Below are 21,916 nucleotides of genomic sequence, written 5' to 3'. Positions count from 1 at the left end.
GCTGCGAATCTTACAAGTGAACTTCAGGTGTGTCAGTGTTAGATACCAAGGTAAGAAATTACATCAACAGATCTCATAAACAGATTGGTTTAAAAAATAAGTAATTGTTAGTTATTATAGAAGTACTCCATGACAGTCTCCTTTGCAGTATTGCCAGACCAGATGACAATTGGTGTACTCAGCTACCAAAGTATTTCAATCACAGATACATACCAAGCAAAGCAGTTCAATCATTTCAATGTTTTTATTATGCAGCTGTAGCTTGACTAGTCTGGCCAGCTGCCCAGGGAGTACCAAAGCCTGTGACTTTAAAGTATTAGAAAATACACTAGTTGAAAGCATTTTGCCACTGAAAAATGAGCACACCAATACAATGACAGAATTAGTACCAGATTTTGTCATACCGCATGTTTTTAGTCCTTTTATTGAAATCTGAATGGTAAGTCATGCTGCAGTTAAGTCAGTAGAGGAGGTTAAAGATTCCACGGTTCCCCTTCAACATTTGATGTAGGCAGTGACTATGATGTTTAGTGTCTCAAGGACTAGAAGGACTTTTGCTCTCCTACTCTTCTCGTATGTAATGTAGACTAGCCTAAATGCACCAGAAAAAGAAAAGACTCTGTTTTGTACCTCTGGCTATGCAAGCTGTTATGAAGGGATGTTTCTTTTTTTTTTTTACATCAGTCTAAGTAGGCACAACCACATAAAGGAGCATCAGGAACAATATTAAAAGAGTTGCACTATGTCAGACTATAACTGTGTATCTGTGTATCAGTCTTAACTGATCTGCACCTTTTATCTCACACTCAGAAAACCTTATGTAAACTATCAATCAGCCTAATTTTTCCAGAAGATTCCTAAGAGAACGAGGGAGTTTTGGCGATAACGTCAATATATTCTATTTGCAACAGTCTTTATTGTGTTTTTTTTCTTCCATGTTCAGACCTAGGTTCCAGTAACACACTGGTAAGTGCTTTATAACCGCTGAAGGCAGTTTGCATTGATTAGATAGATTTTCACATTGACTCTTGCAACAGACAATTTTCAAGGGCAGGCATAGTAAAATGTTTTTTTTAAATTCCATTATTTGAAAACTGGACGTAACTCTCAGTGATTGAAGCTGACAGAGAAGAAGAAGCTGACAGTGAATATATTCTCTAGGGGCACACTGTCATCCACAAATGCTTTCAGTGACCAAAGCAATGATTGAAGTATGAAAAGCTGCTTGCATACAGTGGGTTGCCGTCAGTGGAATCGTTTACCACTGCTCACAAACACTTGGGGTGATCTATTACTTGCAGGTGATGCATTTTCAATGATAAAATCTTTCCTCAAAGTGACTAGAAGATTAAAAATGTTGTTTCATAGCTTGGACATCTCTGCAGATTTCTTGAACGTAACTATCATGACTCTTCCTTCTTAATTCCTTAACAATCTAAATACTCAGTTATGAACAAGCTGAATGTGATTATATCAATTTTCTGTTTAAAAAAACAGTTAATGTTGTTATGTAACAAGAAATCCTTCCATGCCAGATATTTTGCAGATTCTGAATATTGAAAAACCAATGAACTGACAGATTTATGGTACTCATAAATCTTGCACTGTTCATTAAATGAGCCTGAAGGTCCTTGTCCTCCAAACATTTATGGACTTGGTTAAAATAAAATGTGTATTTACTAGGCTTTGTAAATACAAAGAAGAGTCCAGTGCGACACTAGGATCTTAACTCAGAATTTAATCAATCCATTTTTTTCCATCTGTAATCTCCACGTGTAAAGGGGACACAGCAGTAGTAAAGGGCGATATATTTGGTAATATGCAATTCAGGGCATTTTAGGTATGTAATTTAGCTGCAACTCAAAGGACCTATGGTAGAAATGTGAGCTTCTTCCATAGCTAATTGAGTTTAGGCAAGGACCTCCGTTAGGGCCATCGTTAGTTGTTTGGTCTGCCTAAAGTAGACTGTGTGTAACTCTCTGCATGTAGCTTAAAAACAAATCCAGAGGCATTTATAACTGAATAGGTCAAATTACTCATTTTTGCTAAAGTACATTTTAATCTGGTTATCTGGAAATAGCAATGGAAAAATGGATGTAATCAGTGGAGAAACTTAGGGTCAGTTAGGAAGATTAGATATAAAGAGTCATACATTTAAAAACAAATCCACAGATCAAATTTAAGATTGTTACACAGTGAAATATGCATTTCTTTGTACCTGTGAATAATATTCTTGCTTACTAGGTAGGCAGAGCAAGATTTATGATGTCCTTAACTTCTCATTTCTTTGCTTGTAAGAGCTTGCATTTTGTAAATGACATCATAGGAGACCACGCTGTTGTCACTCAGCAACTACAAAGTATTTTTTTTTTAAGTTGCTGCTTGGCTTTGTATTAATAATTAAAACAGTTATTCCAGTCAACACCTTACATTTGTAGCTCTTAAAGTGCTTACAAAGATGCATTATTTTTACTGTCCTTAATTGGAAGCACAAAAATCTAGGATGGAAAGTGTGTTGCCAAAAATTACAATCAACAGAACTACAAATTGTGTCTTGAAGATCTCACCCTATTCTTCACATCTCAGCCTCTTCAAACTGTACTTTTATATAGGTCCCTTCCAATATTTTCTGGTCTTATGAATTTTAAATGAGGAAAAGGAATAATTTAGAAAATCTGTATTTGCAATTATTATCTCCCCCTCTCATTTGAGATACTGCAGTTATTTTCTAGTCTGAGGGTCACAGTGAATTAGCCCTTGGCAAATACTTAATTTTTAATGGAAACCACTGCAGCATTGAGTTAAAGCAAGCAAAAGCTTCACATTCATCCTAAGATGATTCTGCTGCTGCATCACTGACCAGTTCTTGTGTTGTATATATAGCAGTTCTGTATAATTCAGTTTTTTCAAAAACTTGTTTTATCCTGATTATTGAAATACTTGCTAATAATGGCATGACAGTTGACACTGCATACTGAAATGTCTGCCTCTAACAACAACCGGCTTGAAAAGTGCTTCATTTTTTAAGTAGATCATGGAGGCTGGGTAGCCAAGGTTTTGTGTGATTTGAGTTAAAGAAATACTTACTTTAAATTATTTGAGAAATGTCCTACACTCATTTTTGGTTCTCCGTTGGCCTTGCCAGACATTTGGTGAAATGAAGCTGTTTGGGGGCATATTTCTTCCTAATAGTCCACATTTTTAAAAAACGTGTAAGGATGAATTAGAGTGAATAGCCACTAAGATAATGTGTGGGCTGCTGTGCAGCAGTCTCCCTGGAGAGCGATATGTCAGGAAAGACATTAAAAAAATTTCTGTAATGAAACGTATATTTCTCACAAGTAAGGAAAGATCTTGACAGATCATCTGTTATGAGGTATCTGCTCTGTTCTTTACTTGTGGGACAAATAGTATTTCTCCTTATAATTCATTGTGGATTATCGTTCTGTTGCAGTTTGTGTAATGGCAGCACATGGGGAATTTAGGAAATGACACCCCAGCTGTCTTTTACAATAACTGTTTCTTTTTATGCTTTTGCACTGTAATACCTCTTCCTTCAAATTATCTTTTCTATACACTTCTCACTGAAATACCAGTGTGTATCCCAAAATGAATTAAAAAGAAAGAGGGATCTACATAACTTATGTCGATTTTCCCTATGTGATAGATTTTATTTCATTCACTAATTTATTGATAAAAATGCAAAGAAAAATACATATCTGGAGTTCTTTTTCCGTAATACATTTTTAATAAAGAAGTGAAGTCAATATGCAGTAGCTGGAAATCTATCTCCTGGTTTTCGTTATTGTGTGAGGTTTGATATATATGTATTCTAAAGAACAGAACTGTCTATGTTGCAGATACATTATTAGGAGATATTTTGTCTGTAACGTTCATGAAGCTTATCATTGTTTTCAGAAGTTCCAAACAGGTGGGAGAAATTGAACCTGGGCATTAGCAGATGAGAAGCAGATGAGCTTCCCAAACCAGTACACTGCCTATTGTATAACTTCCCTGATTCAATACCATGCACATCCTTTCCAGTTGTCTCCAGAGATTTACTTGAATTGATTGGTTTAAAGAAATTTTGTAAAAGTTCATTAGTGGGACAGGGAGAAGCAAGAAGTCCCTAGGAGTATATATGGGTTCCCCGTATTTCAACGTGTAGGCTGGGAAGCTATATCAGCGGGACTTTTTCTCTGTAACTACACATGTAATGCTTAGTGAATTAAACCTAAAACCACTTGCTGGGGAATGTCTTCTGGATCAGTTCTGTGAACTAGTCTGTAGCAGGTCTGTAAGAAAACTAGAATTTTCTGTAGTCTATCTAGATGCCTGAAACACAAAATCCTGAGGAAGATACCAGATCAAGTTTTAGATCAGGTGAGTGATTAGTTTGTTCTGCCTTTGGAGCTTTGTTGCTGAACATTTCCATCTCTGTTTTGCCTTTAACTGTGTTTAATTGTTCATCATCCAGTGTTGTCTGAGAGTAAGTGTGAACTTTGCAAGAAATTGAGATATAGGTCTTTGCCCATGGAGAGCAATTCCTTATGCAGTTCAGTCTGGTTTATTACAAAAGTATTTTCCATCCAGCCTGAGTTGAAAGTGCTCTGGAGTGGGAGGACCTGCTTGCCTTAGATGACATTGGCAGATATATAATCAGATCATGATCAGCGCTTTTTTGGCAAACAGACACAAAGCTGTAAATCATCTTAGGATTTACAGGGTTCCACTTCTCTATCCTGGCAGCAATCTGCATTTCTCAGAGCTGTACCCAGTGATGGTACGCCATGATTAAGGAGAAGCTTATGTATATTAGTGGGTTTTAATCATTTCAATTTGAAGACCTTTAAGAATGTTCTAGGAAGTGTGGAGAGATGAAGGATAAACAAATTGAAGCCTTTTGACAAGGCTTCTCTTTTTCTTAGGTTATTATTTACAAACCTTTTAGAAATAATCCATGTATTCCCAAGAGTTTCCATATCATAAACTGGAAACCAGCACTCTAGTGAACTTACGAAAAGAAAACTCATGGTAGACACTGCATTTCCCTGTGTTCCATTGACTTCAGCAAGAGGTCAAGGGTTTATTTTGACTTTTATGCTCTTTAGTAATGGAAATCACTGGGATTCGAACAACGATGCATTTCAAGTATGAAGGCAAAGGACACTAATGGTAGTTCATGTAATGGGCATTATCTATTTTAAACCACTCCAAATGTATTGAGGTCTTGTGAGAGACACAAATTTCCTCAGGTTTTCCCTGTTTAGTTTGGCTCTTAGCCATTTTTGGCTTCTGTTACCAGAAAAGTAAATCATGTCTCTCTTGAATCAAAAAGACTTAATCTACTGATAATTCTAGTAAAAAGATCAAAACATGAGTTAAGACTGACCGTTGTCCTGACAGAATCCCACTGGTTTGTTTGGCAACTAAGTATTTTTAACACAAGATTAATATTTCAATACAAAATGATAAAATGCATCTACATAATATGACTTACAGATACAGTGCATAAATTAAGAAATTGTGCAAATGCTCCTGTAGACCACAGAATGCACAGGACAGAGAGGACATAAGAACTTGCTTGCTGCCCTTTGGGCAGGTTGTGTGTTTTATTAACGTAAAATTATATTTGTAGCGCCTTCAACTTCCTTATTTACATTAAATTTATTAACTACAGCACAGAGGTTGGGTGAATTATTAGACACTGAAGGATTATATCTTTCACAAAATCCCATTATTTTTATTCTCTAACAAAATAATCATCTTGGTGGTATCATAAATTATGTTTAAAAAAAACACACATACATGCTAGTTGGATTTTTTTATATGTTTATATATGTTTAGATCCATGAGGTCATCTGCCAAGAAGTAACTGAAACCTGTGGATGTGCCAGAAATAGAACATGTTAGTACAGTGTGTAATTCTGCACTCAAATACTGGAGCAACTCCAACACTGATGATGAAGCTTCATGTGTGTGTATGAGAACTATGTGGAGAATCTGGATAGCACAAATGAAGAACTCTTAGGGCTGCAGGCATGCAGCTTTGGAAAGGTTTAATAGCACTTCACATACAAATAGTTCTTCTTGCTATTGCACAGAAATCTCATGTCAAATCTGGAGCTATGCATAAATACCATTTAAACAGAAGACTCAATCTTTTGCTCAATAAAAGAGTCAGCTAAATGACATTTTAACAATAATACCCACAAGTACTGTTTGCCTTTCTCCTGGGTTTATCCATAAGGTAACTGTTGCTGCATGCTTTTCTTAATGTCACTTTCCTTCCTTTTTTAGAGTTTCTTTGAAGGACAGTCTGCACCGTGGGATTCAGCTAAAAAAGATGAGAACAGAATGAAAAATAGATATGGGAATATCATTGCATGTAAGTGTTGACAACATAATTGTGCACTGTGTTAACTTCCCTTCAGAACTGGGTAAGAATGACCACCAGCCTTGTGCTCACATCAGGCTTAAATTCCTCTTCCCTATTTAAGAACATAGAAGTGAGCGAAGATGTTACTTTTTTTTTTTTTTGAGAAAACTGTCAGATTTAATGCATGTTCTCAACTAGCCTTCTGTATACCTTCCATCCTGTGATTAACATGTGGCAAATGGAGAATGACACCTTTAACCAATACTTGGCTCTAACAGCTCCCAAACTGCTCCTGGCAGCTTAGTAAAAGTGTATCCATGGTTGCATCGGTACCTTGATATTGAGTTCTGCATATTGTAGGAGTAGACAATACTCCTGCTTAAGTATTCCTTAATAACAGTGACAGCTATCCTGATTTACCCTCTTAATGCTAAACAGACTCTAAGAAAAAAACAGAATCTGTACGTTTTACTTAAAAATGCCAAGCTTGATAAAGATTAGTTATACTAATAATCAAATAACTTGAGGAGATGATAGCATGCTTTGATGAATGACCCCTAAATCTGGCATTATGAGATTGCAAAATGTTGTGGCAGGAGATGCTGCACATGAACACAGGGGCAGAAAATATATAAATTTTGGTAAAATTATATTATTATTTACACACTGGTAGTGTTGCACTTAAAAGGTAAGTTCCCAATGTGTATGTAGGAGATGATCCCTTCCCTGATTGTTCTTTCAAAACCTAAGTTTAAGATATGAAGCATATGTGTTTCTACCAGCCAGATGGATAACCATGGAAATAAGCAGCAGTCACAGCATGTCAGACATTTTGTAAGCATGCAAATGAACAATGGCCGTTAAGGAGGGATCATTTAATGATACTGCTGGAGTTTAGAAATCTGGGTACATCGAACAGCACAGAAGAATAACAGTGCTGATTGTCTGAACATTTGGAGGACCTATGGAAGGAGTATGTAGCGCATATTTACACTGCCTAACTTCAGCACCTAGTCTAGGTGCTTGTCCAGACACAGATCTGCCTAGTTTTCCTTATCAGTGAACCATGTGGACTTGACAGAGAGAAGGACAGCTCTTCTAGAGAAATTATTCAGAAATAGAGCCCATTTGAATGCTTCTGAATCACCACCTCAGGAGGACCTCTGTGCGGTGCTTGCGTAACGAGTCTAGAGAGACCAGCTCCTAACTTAGTGACCTACAGTAGGTGGTATGAACAGGCCCTTATATCACTGTGGCCCAGCTGGGCTGAGACAGTCTACAAAGAGAAAACAGCTCTGTGACTTGCTGCAGAAGGAGGAGGAGAACCCGCAGGAAATGCTTCTGGAGGCAGAGGCAAGTTAAGCAAGAGACGCTAATCTGCCACATCATTTTGAATGGACATGATCTGTGCTACTTACTGAAAAAGGAAATTTAATCTTCTAGGGAAATACGAATATCATGATGGGCTGGAGCATATGCAAAAGAAGATAAGTTAGCTAGATGTGGTTTTGCCTGCTTCCCTCCAAGCAATCTTTAATGTGAAACAAACGTTATTTTGTGAGAACGTAGCAATACCTCAGATGACTATTATCATTTAAGTAAAAATACTGAAGGCATAAATAAGAATACCAAAAAGTTTTATGTTTATTCTTCCTTTGTGAAATTTTATTTCCAGTCCAAGTCTATGACAATAAATCTGCTCTTTTAGTCAGGTTTAGTGTTGTCAGTCCCCTCTTTAATGTCATGTTAGGCATCGCATTACACTTTGATACCCTTTGGTTGAAGAAAACAGAAGACTACAAGTGCTAGATGTCTGAGGTAATGAAGTGATGAGTAACCAAGGGAAAACAAATAAAAGATATTAGATACACAAATCAATGGCAATTACATGCGATACTGAAGGCTTTCTGAGAGGGCAAGTATAACTCAGATCATTTAGATCTCAATTTACTTTTAATGTCCTCAGTATTTAGCAAAGAGAAGGAGTTGGATGGAGTTGTTATCAATAACACTTCCTATTTATGTGGCTGTGAAAACGTAGATAACACAAGTTAAAATTAAAATCCGTTAGAGTTAAAGGGAGTATCTTAAAAGAGAGGCTGAAACTGCCCACAGTTTGTCATCCGTTAAATACATATATGCAAATGAGGTGGTTAACTGTGTAATTATTGTATGTGTTTTTTCTGCTGGATAAACAATCGCTTGTCTCAGAGTCTGAGAGTACAATTTTAGCGGTCCACTTTGAAAATTTGTCCCAGATAGTTGTATGAAGTATATGCTTTAGCCAAAAATCATTTTACTAAATTGCCCTTTTACGCTATATTTAAAGACTTAAAAATACGATGATTCAGATGCTACTGACTATGGGTACATGATTATAATGAAATGTTGGGGTGTTTTGTAAAGCATTTAATGTAATTTTTATCCATCCATTTATCCTCTTTGTTTAAATTTTCCCCAAGATACTACTGTTACATTATTGCTTGTAGTCATTATTGTTCTCTGAGGCAACTAAAACAATAGCACCAAGAGGCCAGCATTGCAGGAGCTTGTCAAAATGGAAATATGCTTTACATTACCCAAGTGATATGCGTTTAATTGTCTACAACATGCCCAACCCACTGTATGAAAGTGGCTCCAACTTGTGAGCCGCTGTATCAACAAGCTGAATCATGATCACAGTCCAGTCACCCACAGAAAACATACTCCTTCTTTACCGAACACAAAAAACGTTTAAGTTTTCTCATTAGGAACTAAAACTGTCATGACTCTGCTAAATGAATCTCTGTTTCACCTCAGAAAAATTCAGTAATTGTGTAGGGTTATGCATGGATTTTGGTAAAATTTATTGGTTTTCCTCATGAGAGCTCTTGAGGTAATTTCAGAATGGGAGGGGTTCTGTATTTATTTTTACCTAAATCAATATTAACTAAATGAGAAGAGAATATCGATCACAGCATTTAAAAGCAGCTAAAGATTTTAGGTGAGACATTTATAAAAGGCTTGATTTGCAAAGAATCGGCAAGGCACATCCCAAGAAAGGGTCACTGGCTAGGCATGCTAATCAGCCAGCTACTTCAAGGGGCTTGTTAGAGATCACAGTCTGCAGGCTGGCATATACATGTTGTAGGTAACGTGAAGGGAGCGAGAATAAAATGCTTATATTCATTATCTATTACCATTTTCTACAAAGGCAAATGGATTCTAACATAATTAATTTTGAAAGCTTAAGTGATCAGTGCAAAGTTAAGTTTGATCTCCTAATAGAAGGGTATCAAAATAACAATGAGCTGGAAAAGAGAGTATTTAAAAGCTACAAAAATTGTCAAGAGCAGCTGAAGTATAAAGGAAAAAAAGTACCCTAAAAATCTAGACAGTTAACCCAGAGGCTATTTAAGAATCAACATGCATGTTGGAAGAATATATGGCTTTGTCTATCTCCTAGCTTTAGATCTACTTGACATAAGCACAGGCATAGATACAGTAACATTTCTTTTTGTCGACTAAAGATTTTTTTCGAATTAAGAAGTGTTGCCATGCAGTAAGGAGTTAACTAGAGTTTTCAAAGCAATAAAAAAATGGAGTGACTCCAGCTCCACTGAAAATAAATGGGTATTGAATAGTCCATTACCTCCAGAATTCCCAGAAACTTAGCTGAGAGCGCAGCACTAGAAAGGATGCATGTGAGAAGAAAAAAGGGCAAAAAGACAATATGGAGGTATAGGTATGAAGTAACTTATTTAGTTTTGCCCAATCAGAAGCAAGTATTATTGCAAGGAAAGAATGGAGTAAATAAAGAAAATAACAAAATAACAGGAAAGGTAAAGAAAAGATACCATTGTATATTATTGAGTTGTATAAATCAGTCTAAAACAAGTAACAGGAATTTATGTTTCTAATATGTTCCTTAGTGGGAAATTTAAGCTTGTTTTGCCCAATATGGAACTCATTGGTGCATAAGTCATCAAAGATGGGATTCAGTTGCCCAAGCATAGACATGTAGTGCCATTTCAGGTGACCTAGGACGTCTGTGCAGGACCAACAAATGTGACACAGTACACATGAAATTCGTGTTATTCCGTACTGGCAGCTGAAGGCTAGGCAGTATATCCCAGGGTATATAAAGTGGCATGAGATGCTTGTGCTTAGACAACTGAGTCCTGCCCTAAGTAATTCAAGAAAAATAAAAGGGGAGATCTTAAGTAGCCTGAGTTGTGCTGTTGAGAAAGCTTTTAAGACAATGATACGGGAAATCATGAAAATGTGGATGAAGACATACCATGAGTCCAAGCAAGTTTGACTTCTGGAGTCTGATGACTTTAGCAGAAGTTGGATCAGGTCCCAAAATTGTAAAAGCAGCAGCCATGTCTGGCGCTTAGAAAGTTCCTAATGTAGTATCTTTCTTAAGTAATATGGATTTTTAGAATTAAGGGCCTGTGAGCTGAACCCTGTGTTCTGAAGAAACTGATAAATAATTAAGCAGAGAATAGCACAGCACTTTGATAAGCATAGCTTGGTAGGGTCAGACCAGCATGGGTTATATAATGGAGAGTCACATCTCTATAAATTTTTAGTCTCGGAAAAGTGAATAAAGAAGCTGAAAAGGCTGACCTGATAAACATAATTGCTTTGAATATTCCAACATGTTTGGAAGAACTCATTCTTGAAGACTGTTGGGTGAAATAATCACAAGGAAATTGCAAAATAAGAGTTGTGTGGAACCTAGAGATGGAATTTTAATTCATTCTGATTTACTGTATTGGGTTTAAAACTGTGCCCTTTCTCTCTCCTAAGGGAATCCCAGGGAACCAAATGAGTCTCTGAGATCTCTGGTCCCTGAGACTTGGAGCATAAAAGAGGGTAAAATAAATAAAGAATTTGCATCTTCCTTTCCTACTCAGCCATTTGAAAATCTCTTGACTTGTAATTCTAAAACAATGTTATTTGAAGAACCACTTGCCCTCTCCTTCCTCCCCCATAATGTGGGCCAGTATTATGCTACTTATGATAAAGTTGGGTTTTAAAGCCTCTTCGTGTTCTTTCATTCATTTGTTAGCTTTCAAGATTTTTAAAGCTGAAAAAATAGCTATTCAGACCATGGATGGCAAGTTTCAGGTGCTCTAATGCTTATTTACATTAAAATAATGACAGTCATGAAGGTCTGTCATCAGCTGCAAATAATATTAGCTCAGCTAGCAAGCAGCATTCAAAACCAATAATACACAGGTATCTAATTAGCAAACGCAGCAGTAAAGTGGCTATTTATCATCACTCCAACCTTGAGATCATACCCTCAAATTGTTTTATCAACAACTTACGCAGCATTATGGAAGAGCATTGTGTTTGGTTCCTTTTGAACCAAGAGAATCAAGAGGAGTGTATGAAGTCTCAAAGAAGAAAAATCCCTGCCAGCATACAGAGATTCTTTTTTGGGGGGGATCTAGCCTCTAACACTTCTTATCACTGCTGTGATATCATAAGGAAAATGAGGCAGCTGACAAGTGAATTCATGCCATGGTGTTTCAGATTGGAAGCTGGAAAATAAGAGTTGGAAGTGTTTGCACATTCCTGGATAGATATAGGTGGCCACGGTGGGGCAAAATTCAGTGACAAAGCCATTATCTGACTGCTTGGGTTTTGTCATTGCTTTATTTTGCGTTCTGCTGTACTGAAAACATAATGAGTTTCCTTCAGAAACTGTGAGATGGCAGTATCTCTTGTTGAATGGCTTCAGCTTATTTTGAGAACTGGCAGAAGCATTTCCAAATGACTAAACCTTTGACAACTTAATTTTATTTATTTTATTGACCAAAGAGGGGGAGGGTGTCAAGGCAAAAAAAAAAATTGCAGTGGATTTCACATTAGAAGTATTTAAGACATTCAGACTGAAAATCAGAGGGGATTTGGAAAGCCTTATGAGTTACTGAAATGAAGATTAAATACACTGAGGATACAGTGTTTTCATGGACAACAAAACAAGCATGAACTTGCAAATACTGAGGTTTTAGTTTGACTTTAAAGTCATATTTTGATGAAGGCTTTGTTACTGAATGTGTCTTTAATCACTTTTTTTTCTCTCTGTTGTTCCCATTTCAGATGATCATTCTCGAGTGAGATTGCAGCCCATTGAAGGAGAAACAAGTTCAGATTACATCAATGGAAATTATATTGATGTGCGTATACTGATATAGTCAACAAACTTAGCATTGTGTTCAGCTGAAGACAGAGCTCTTAGTATTCTCACATTATTCATAATTTGTAATAGATATCACAGCTAATATCAGCTGCTAAACTTTGTTGGAAGGTACTACCTTTGGAAGCTAGGTGTACACTACAGGAAAAAAAAGCCTCAAAGGTTTTGTCGATAAGCAAATGAAAGGAGTCATTTCCTCCAACTGCTACAAGACTGAAACCTTGCCAGCAACATTGTGTGGCTACTTTGCCTGCTGGTGCTTATATGGGCTAACAATATGTTATTTTCAGTTTCTGTCAACAGCTTGGCATCATTCCACATTTAAAAGAAAGCTGTTTGCATATTAATGTGACAAAACTCTGTAATTCCTAATGCAGAGATTTGCAATCTCTTGTCATCTCTGCGCTTTTAAGTCGCCTTCAAAGTATATTCTGCAGCTGTTAACCAGTACTTCTAATGCAAGCAAGACATTTCATTAAATATGTAGGCTATTTAATTATTGAAGGCATCTTCTTTGTTCATTCTGCATCATGTTAACTTAATGTTTTACATTAGAATAAATTCTTCAAGAGACAAGGTGTTTTTGGTTGAAAGAATGAACTCAAAAGTAGAATTGAAAATCATTAGAAAGTCAATACTATCTAAAGCCAGAAATCTACGGATAGCAAATATAATAATTTTATTGTTTACATGGAGTGCTAGATGTTAGGCTAAGTAAAACAAGTGTTGCTTCATAGGAGACTGCTAAAGATTTCTTGTTCAGCAGTGGCATCTTTGAAAAATGGTGTCACAGTTTGCAGTTCAAATTTAATCGCTAGTACGAAACAGGCATGTAACAGATGTTTTTCTCAGAGTATGGAGGAACTAGAGCTATACAAGAAAAGTAGGTACTTCAGTTGTAACAATCTGAAGTCTGAAGTTGTAACTTTCTAAAGATATCTCCAATTTATGCTTATTAGCATGTTCAAGAACCATTAAGTTAAGCTCAGGTTTCTGCTCGGTCCCTTGCTGTTTGAAAAAATAGCACAGTCACCAGGAGGTAAAACACATATGGAAATATATTTAGTTAGATGTCTCACTGAACTCTGAGGGGAGTAATCTGTCATGAAAGGAGAGTTCACACTGGGGACCTAGATTTGAATTCACTTTCACACTTTCTCCAACATTCAGGACTGTTCTCATTTTAGGCTACTAGTATGTTCTTGTGACAGATTTTGGTCTGACTCTAAAATATTAAAAAATGTGAGGAATAAGGATTTGGACCATACAGTCTCATTTAAAATGTTGATAAGATAGCTGTGTAGCAACCTTTTTTGCTTATGGAAGTACAAGGGGATGGAGAGAATGTGGCCCTAAAAGAAACAATGGGTGAGAACCAAAAAATCCTCTCCCTCATCCTCAGCAGATGGCTTCATTGCAAAGCTTGGAGGACTGCAGACACCTTTCAGAGACAACTCTACCACAAAACACAGCATTTTTTGTTTATAATCTAGCTGGTCAGGTTTCCATTGAAAATTCTTGTTTTTCTACCACAGAAGCAGCTGCAATTTACTGTGGCATGGGGTTGCTAATACAGTTGTCATATTGTCAGAATAAACATGTTAATAGGGAATGGCATCATCACAGACACTATGAAATCTTCCTGGATAAAAGAGAATTATGGTTATGCGGTATTTTTTCCCATGTGTTTTTTCACTGGGAAGCGGAATTGTTTGATCCCAGACATTAGTGGTATTAGATAAAACATAGCAGAAAAAAGGAGCTTTGTAGCAATCTGAACAATTCTCAGTTCATAGATTTCCAAATTTTGCTTCAATGGCATATAAGCGAATCAAGTCTGTAATTCATGTTATTCTTTCTGTAATGTTCAAGATATCTTCAGTTGTTTTGAGTCTTTCACACCTTGCATCACTAAAATGCCCCATACTCTCTTATAAAGAAATTGCAATGGCATGCAAGCTACAGCTTTAAGTTGATGACTGAAAAAGCATCATAACCATTATTAAAAGATTAGCACTGGTATAGCTGAATTTATCAACATACTAGTGTATGATCTAAACCTTTGGTGACACTGCCATCACATCAGAAATTCGAACACTGTGAAAATGGTATTGTTCCCTATTGGCAACCTATTCAACATTGCAAATAATCCATAGAGTATTAGTCTTTAATGCACAGCCAGCTTGTGATTAAGTTGCTTTTGTCATCAGGGAAACATAGAATTGTTTTATGTTCTTCCTATTCAAATGTGAGCAAGTATATTCATACCAAACCATTTAGGCAAAGATTTTACCCTCCTTTTTACTGTTCAGAAATAAAACATAAACAAATCACAGTGGACAGAGTGAACAACCTCCCACCCTTCCCCAGGCTGAATGCAAATCTAGCATTCTTTAGCTGTTAAAAAAGGGATAGGGTTTGCACTCAATAGCAGTAGCTTGGAGGTATAGCTCAGCCTCCATAAGCATCTGATGCCATTAGCTGCAAGTGCTAGAGAGGATTTCATGCTGTTCATTTCCAGCAGAGCCAACAAGGGACTAAAAGAACATATTACTTCTGTCCCCTAATGTACAAGGCTGCAACTTAAGTATCTTGCAGAAAACACATTTGCTTCTTGTTCCCCTTCTCCCTTGCCCTTCCCCCAATGGAGAGAACTTTTTCATCTAATGCATTATCTGTACTGTGATTTTTACTGAATACTACTCTAAATGAAGTTTCACTCATAGCAACATGACTGAGGTGCATATTGCTTATTTTTTTTTTCCAATTTGTTTTAGGGTTATCATAGACCAAATCACTACATTGCTACACAAGGTAAGTTGATCACCCTTTCTTTTTAGTTATCTGAGGCTAAGGCATTTTGGTACTTGGATTACAGTTTATACTCTCTAATATGCATTCTTGCCACAGTCAATATCCAGAACAGAGTAGGCTCAGTCACTTAGGTAGCAGTGAGCAAACTGAATTACTACCTAATTTTCAGGTATGTCAAGTAAGCAGTCCTTTAGCTTTGTGTTCAAAGAGTTTTTTGGCAGAAGGTACTCAACATGTTGTTACTCATCAAAAAAGAAATAATTCATGGTAGAAATATTCAGTAAACTTTTCAGAGAGACAACAGTGTCATGAAAAAATTATGTTCTCTTAATTGTTCAATGATAACGAGGCTTCAGGTCCTTAAAATACAAAACACCTTCAGTTAGCAAGTTTTAGTAGAGGATGCAAAGACATATTATGCTTGCAGGGGGATTCTTCAAAGGAATTTAGAGATACAATTTTACAGGTCATCGTCTAAAAGCTTGCTTGTGAACAAGAACCTATTCCTTTGTCAACATGCAAATTAATTTTCAATTTGTACTTGTCTTCGAAGACATAATCTACCCATTCTGATGCAGTTCTTATTTATTTTTTGGTCAAGTTCAGAGCTGGAACAGGTGGGAAAGATGAGTCTTCTGTGACTGCTTAATCATAATATTGAACAATATGCCAATCTCCTGCCTATGCTTGGATAGCATATCTGTGAAAATCTGATTGCTCCTCCACTACTGGGAGGGAATCTTCTCTGCAATAGGTATTCTGTGACAGAGCTTCCTGCATTTGCCCATGGATGTGAAGAAGTTGAGCTATACCCGTGTACGTTATTGCAACACATGCCCAACATTCTAAGAGAGCCAGCTGGAGTACTGAGTATAATATACCCAGAATAATGTTACCACATGTTGGATTTAGAGGTTTTTAATAACTTTTTATCAAAGCAGAGAAAATGTTGGCCGTGTCAAATAAGGGCTCTTACTGTGCTTTCAGTTGTTCCTTAAGTAACCCAGTCTGCAGCCTCCAGTCCCAACTCGTACCAGTGGTGTATCTCTGCATTTCTGTACTTCAGCTCTTGACAGTCCCAAATGAGATGCTGCTTCATGTTAGATGACAGTGGGGCAGGATGCAGATCTTATTACTAGAACAGCCTCACTACTGTCAATATTACACTGTTAGACCAGAATTAGAATTTGTGATCTTAGAATATGAGCCATGCAAATGTTATGCTTCTTCCGCTACCTACCCACCACATTCCTCAGTCCACTGTCTTTCTACAGATGAGCCAGAAAGGAAAAGTAGGACAAAAATACAGCATTTTCTTAATTCCCTTTGGGCTTTTACACCCTCCTCTTCTGAGGAGAATTGGATTGTTCCATTTAAACTTTAGCTAATGATGCTGTTGTTTTCCATCTTTAATTGAATCCTAAAATAAAAAAGATACACAGTTGGCATTTTACTTGCAGTTTGTAATACAGTTGTTTTCATCAGGAGGTTCACCAGAAGATCTCCCTGACAGCTTTCTGATAGACATATGAGATCCCTATCTGAAGCAAGTTTAAATGCAGCTTTATCACTCATTGTAATATTTGAATAGAAAATACCAAGCTTGAGGTTTTGTACTTTTAACTCTTAAAGCCAAGTATGTAATAATGTATGAATAGTGTACTGAAAGCCTATGTACCAGATCCACCAGCAAGTCCCAGCAGTTTCTTTGCCACACTTTTTTCGTGATACGGTGTCAAGAGGTACCTAGTCAAGAAGGAGAATAAGAGGAGTAGAAATAAGTCTTCTTCCAAGATGTAAAGCATATATGACTGTTTCAGCTGTCATTCTTTGGGGCAGGTCCCATCAGTTTCTTCTGTGGAGGTGTGGCTAAGTGACCCCTCCCACAGTGCAATGAGTGAGAAACTGACTCTCTGAATAATATAAAATTAATTTTAAAATGTGCTTACAATTTACAGCAAATTCAAAATAATCTGGCTGCAAGGTTTTTTGTGGATTACATCTTTAACATCTTATTTTCTAAGGCCAGTTGGGAAGCGGGTTTCCATCTTCATTTTGGAGGAATGAAGAGCATGGATCTCAAGAGGTTTATGTATTCTCTCTGGCTTTGTCTCTGGCCTGATGAAGAATCATGAGAAGGTTTCTTTTCCTTCCTCTGTCTCAGCTTTGCCATCTGCAGAATAGGGTTAAAAATACTCATCTGTTTTTTATAGTTCTCTGCAGTGTCCTGATAGATGCAGCTGTGTAAAGGCTATTTAGTGTTATTCTCCAGTATCCCAGCTTCCTGACAAAGCCATTGCACGACAGTAACACTTCCAGTAAGATGCAGCCTTTGTCTTTTGCAAAGGTGATAAGGTAGCTGGAAATAATCTCTAAAACTCCTTTAAGGCTCTATATTAACTGTGAAAGGAAAGATGTTTGTTTCACATGTCAAACAGACTATGCCTCTATATATCTTCCTTACTAGTAAGCCTGTCGTGAGCCACAGCTTGCAGTATAGCCAACGATGTTCATGCTCTGTTTTAGAACATGCTTTCATATACCTATGTATAAACGCATCAGTGCAGCACAACAGTTAAGTTGCATATTTAAGTCCCTTGATGTCTATTTTACATCAGTCTTTAAATAACTTTTCCCATTCTCCCTTTTCTCCTCCACCGCATCTTTCACAGGTGTACATGCCTATTGTTCTTTGAAGGAAAATATCATTACATGAGTCAGTTTTAAATCTCTGAGGAGTTAGAATGATTGATATTTAATTTTCCTATGTTCTTCTTAAGCTGCATTCAACATATCAAGTGTTAATGAGCAAATATAATTGTTTGAAGTGAAAAAATGGCAAATTTAATCAGTTTGTAATAGACTACCAATCTGCTTTTAACAGAGCTGGGAGTTGCATAATCACCTGTTTATTAAAGTGTTACTGTCTTCCATACTAACCAGAGTTTGACATACAGACTAGTATCTTTCTACTACTTTTCATGGCACCCTGCTGCTAATTTGAATTGGAGGGAGAAACATTTTTGAAGAGACTTACCTAATGGAGACTTTCTCAACTAATAATCAAAAAAGGTTTTTCTTCCATTTTAAGAATAATACATTCGGAGTGTGCAATTTCAATTATAAAATTAACATCAATTTTCCTTTTATGTGATAAGTATAATGTGAGTGGTAGACTGAATTTACAGCTATAAAGACTTTTGGTGATCTGGTGTAATTGGCATCAACAGATGGCATCCACACCTGAGTCACCATGATTACAAAGAACCCCTTGTCACAGCCGGCATATTGGGTCGTGCAGAACCAGCAAGCTGGTGCAATTTAAAACTTGCTATTTTGTTTTATATATCCCTTGTTTCCATGGATATAATTCTTTAAATTTTTTTTCATAGCAGAATATCAAGCTCCTGTATGACCTGTTCAATTTACTGGCAGCTAGGTTTTTTTTTTCCAGGAGTTAGGTAATCAATGAATTTTAACTAGGTCCTTTAGTGTTAGCATTAAGTTGAATACCTGTATGGTACTTATTCTCACACACACTGCTGGATGTTCTTACTACTGAATGGCTGTTGCTGGTCTTGCATGTCTCACCCTGATTACTAAGCAGGAAAAAATAATCTTTTTTTTCGTATTTACTTGTTCTGTCCCCTGAAGTTCACATAGTTAACTGAGTTATGACTTAGCTTCTTTTAGCAAGTCTCTGTCAAAGGTTTTGTAATGGTTCCTCCACCACTGCATCAGCAGCTGTAAATTAGGAGTGACAAAAGAATGTTAATATAGCTCTGCAGGATTGCTCATTGCCATTTCCACCAGGGATGGTTTTCGAGCAGATCAGTCCTGTGTGAAATAGCAGATACTCACATACAAGGTGCATGTTGTCTATATGGAGTACATTTATCTGTGCATCTCAGGCTTTTGAATACTTCTTATGGTTCAGAATGTCTCTGCGTGCTGCTGCCTGCAGAGGAACCGGATCTAAGATGTTTTGTGGAAGTACTTCAGAGCTTATCTTAATGACTGTAAAAAGTTACTCTCTAAATATCCTAGCCCACTGTAGCCTTTCAACCTCTCTTTTTGTCTGTGTCCATTTGTAAAGCAGCTGCTAAACTGTTTCACTTCATGTATTGCTGAATATGGAGACAGACATCAAGTCAAGTTTCAGTTAGGAGGAGTTTTTTAGTTATAAACTTCTGAAAATAAATATTTACAGTGGAAATGTTTACACTCTTCACTACAGCAGCATAAAGTTGCCACTGTAATAGCCCCTTTCATTTTCCTTCTCTTTTCTACAAAATAGTTGTCTTTCTTCCACACACGACTGTCTATGTTGTGTGAACATTTTAATAAGGGTTTTCAGAAACAAAAATACATTTTCTTTCAAACTGGAAGTTCCCTTTCAGGCATCTGAAGCAGAAATACTGCTTTGAATAATAATACTCTTAACTTCCTTGGCATGTTTTCTGTTTTTATGTTGCAAAAAGTTGTCAGAACTACAGCAGTGTGGAAGCTCCACACTTCTCTACAAAGAAATTTTTGCTGCCATGGTTTTAGCCTCCAGATGAAAATTAACATTTGAAATTACTTCAGGGAGAATTGAAAAACAACAAAGCAAGATAGTTCTACACAATTTTTCATCTTTATATATGCTGTCATTTTTGCAGGCTGTAGGGTAGTCAGGCTACCTGATAGATGTACAAAGCGATTGAATTCTATACACCTGTATTAATCTTGAAGGTTCAATTGTGTTTGATGCTGTTCTTCTTAATCATCAAAAACTGGTAACTATCAACATCAACACTTTCCAACAGTTGCCACATTATGGTACATGAGAATAGGAGAGTTTCTTTCCACCTCTTTGTTTATAAGATGAGATTTTAGTAATAACTGTATTAGAAGAGTTATCTTTCACTGTTTACATGATTCCTTTATTTTTCTGTCTTTGTCTTAATCAGCTGTGTGGTAGTTTTGTCTGTACGAATGAGATGCCCCTGTTGCTTTCCATTCGGTGTGGAAGGCTGTAAATGCAGAGCTAGCGTGTCTTTCTAACAGATACAAAGTTGGCTTAGGCTCTGTTGCAGTGTGTCACTTCTCCGAATCTTTGTGAGTCACACCAAGTGAAACAGGAGCAGTGTTGGAAAACTGCTGATTACTGGGTAGAGCCGCTTACATTCTTCTTCACATGTGCGTGGCTACATTTTGTATAAAACACATGCCTGCCTTTCATTAACCTTTGGAAATTCTTTGAAAGTACAAAAAAACTCTAGAAATTATACTGAATATTTATTTAATATTTACTTCCTAATATAAATTCCCACATCCCATGCAGGCTGTTCTTTCACTTGCTTTTTAATATGGCTTGTGAAACAACAGTTTGAGAAACTGATGATTTTTCTGTAGTCCATTGTCAAAGCCACAGAAGTAGAAAAAGCAGTCCTTCTATTCTCTCCTCCACAAAGACAGCAGCAGGAAATCAGACATAAAGCTCCTCAGAGCATGTATAGATCTCTCTCTCAAAGACAAGATATTGGTTTGGTTTCTCTGTTGTGAAGTCAGTCTAGAATAGCTACAACAGACTTTTGCGTATCAGAATTAAGAAGTAAGAGAAATGAGAGACTACCGTAATTAAGTAGATGGAGGTGAATCATGCAAAGGAAATGTTTCAAGGTTATATTGTAGAAAATAGAAGATTGTGTGAAAAGTTGTATATTTGTTCTTTTTTTAAAATGTGATAATAAAATACGTTGTGCAAACAAGGAAGTTATCATCTTCCTGAAACTCAAGAGCTGAGCAAAGTGTCCTTGTGAACCAAACACACTTTCAGAAAAGAATATTTTGCAGGGGGCCGTGTATTAGTGTATTTGCTGCTCAGACTCCTAATTACCTAGATTATGCACCAGAATCCATTTTTCGTCCAAGATGCATACAACATCAGCCTTACAAATGTACCTCACATGTCTGTATTTTGTGGGGATGCAAATTATGCAAAGGTGATGTTTGATGATAGGGTTTCCATCCTCAATAAAGAATCAGCCATAAATTGGACTTGGATGGGGAAAGTACCTTGGCACTCTTGATGCAGTAGTGTTAACACGCCTGTCAAGTCAGTGAAGCCTAATGCTAAAGCAGAAGAAGGAGCAGAAAAATGCAGTTTGTCAGGAAAATCACGTAGTCAAAGCATCTTTCTTTCTGTGAAGTTTATTTTCCAGCCAGTCTTCAGCAGCCTGGAGGAAGCTTTGCAGCAGGTGTAAGAAGGATTTTCATCTTCTCATTTGCTGAAAAAAAAAAAAAAAAAGTGTAGCAAATTTACAAACAGAATGTATTTGGGAAATAAAAGTATCAAGAAACAAATAAGGCAGCTTTTTTTCATCTTGTCACCATATCTGAATCTTTGAAACCTGTCATCTTTTCTCTATTCTGTGTCCTTTGGTAGCAACTGAAATCTCTATATTGATATGGCTACCAATGCACATGACAGTCTGGGTAATATTGAAGCACTGCCTTTGGAAAAAAAAAAGATACAGGCTTATTGG

The 21,916-nt window shown here is 36.8% G+C and overlaps 1 protein-coding gene across 1 annotated transcript in view; it reads left to right on the top strand.

Annotated features, from left to right (window-relative positions):
- The window catches only part of PTPRM (protein tyrosine phosphatase, receptor type, M), a gene marked incomplete at its 5' end in the record, with an annotated part of 100,547 nt that overhangs the window by 32,581 nt on the left and 46,050 nt on the right, over nucleotides 1-21,916 (top strand). Inside the window, 3 exons of the mRNA XM_010290682.1 lie at nucleotides 6,301-6,388; nucleotides 12,476-12,552; nucleotides 15,350-15,386. Of these exons, the coding sequence (XP_010288984.1) occupies nucleotides 6,301-6,388; nucleotides 12,476-12,552; nucleotides 15,350-15,386 (202 nt within the window). The remainder of the gene's footprint in view (nucleotides 1-6,300; nucleotides 6,389-12,475; nucleotides 12,553-15,349; nucleotides 15,387-21,916) is intronic.

The sequence above is a fragment of the Phaethon lepturus genome, unplaced genomic scaffold (genome assembly GCF_000687285.1).
Source record: "Phaethon lepturus isolate BGI_N335 unplaced genomic scaffold, ASM68728v1 scaffold2567, whole genome shotgun sequence".
NCBI lineage: Eukaryota > Metazoa > Chordata > Aves > Phaethontiformes > Phaethontidae > Phaethon > Phaethon lepturus.
This window is presented reverse-complemented; position numbering and strand designations above follow the sequence as displayed.